This window comes from Myotis brandtii, unplaced genomic scaffold, assembly GCF_000412655.1.
Source record: "Myotis brandtii unplaced genomic scaffold, ASM41265v1 scaffold4637, whole genome shotgun sequence".
In the NCBI taxonomy this organism is placed as follows: Eukaryota; Metazoa; Chordata; class Mammalia; order Chiroptera; family Vespertilionidae; genus Myotis; species Myotis brandtii.
Window position 1 is genome coordinate 1 of NW_005367729.1, and position 1001 is coordinate 1001.

The window sequence follows — 1001 nt, forward strand, 5'->3', positions numbered from 1 at the left end:
GGCTGGGCTGTCCTTGTACTTTTAGGATTCACAGAATGCCCTGTGTACCTGGGCTCTGGTCAGCAACACATTGGCAACATTATAGGTGACCAGGCTCCAGCCCTTCCCTGACTGCCTTCTGACCCCAGAGGCCATGGGCTTGTCCACCACGATGCTCCGCAGCTCATGGGCCCCATGAATGCTCCCTCAGTACAAGTGTGAGCTGTTGGAGGTGCTCTGAGCTCAGTGCTCAGCTGTGTCTCCACCTGACACAAGAGTGACACCCACAGACCGACATTACAGGAGGGCTCTGCACGTGGGCTTGGCAAGGTGGCTGAGGCCGCCTGAGTGTTCCCAGAACTTGCTCTCAGGGAGGGACTGGAAAAGGAGATGGGCGTGGGTGGATGATGTGTGGGTGCATTTAAGGCAAAACCTACCAGGGCAGGGAGAGTGCAGAGCACCGCCTCACGGGACATCCTGTGGAGGCCTTATGGGGTAAGATTGTGGGCGGCAGAGGACAGAAGGTGAGGTTCTGGTGGTGTCTGCAGAGCTGGAGGCACAGCAGAGGTGGATGGGACCATGTCTCTCCCTTCAGCAGGTTCTCAGGATGCAGGTGGTTCCCCAGGGGAAGCGGGACTGGTGCTGGGACATCTCCCTGGACCAGGTTCTTAGACTCACCGGGAACAGGGCCCAGCAGGGCTTCCTGCTTCCATCTGGGGAACACAGAGAGGTGGGCGCTTCCAGGCTCACGGAGGGGCAGTGCCTGCAGGGTCCGACCGGACACCTCCATGTGCAGCCATGTCAGTGAGAGGCATTTGGCTAACTGCCCCCAAAGGGCTCCTCCTGGGGCAGAATGAGGTGCTGATCACCCTCAGGTGAGGTTTAGGACCTGGACTCCGTGTTCCCTACTCAGCACTGCGTGGAGGGTGGAGAACTTTGCTCTCAGTGATTGGACAGGAATCCCTACAATGTTTTCCTTGTCAACCCAGAGAGAGACCATCAGGGACATGGTGACAGGAAGG

General features: G+C 58.3%; 1 gene segment (V, D, J or C); it reads right to left on the minus strand.

Annotated features, from left to right (window-relative positions):
- Nucleotides 1–657: 657 nt before the first annotated feature.
- The window catches only part of LOC102251152, a gene marked incomplete at its 3' end in the record, with an annotated part of 1703 nt that continues 1359 nt past the window's right edge, over nt 658–1001 (minus strand). Inside the window, 1 exon segment of the V gene segment in view lies at nt 658–692. Coding sequence covers nt 658–692 — 35 coding nt within the window.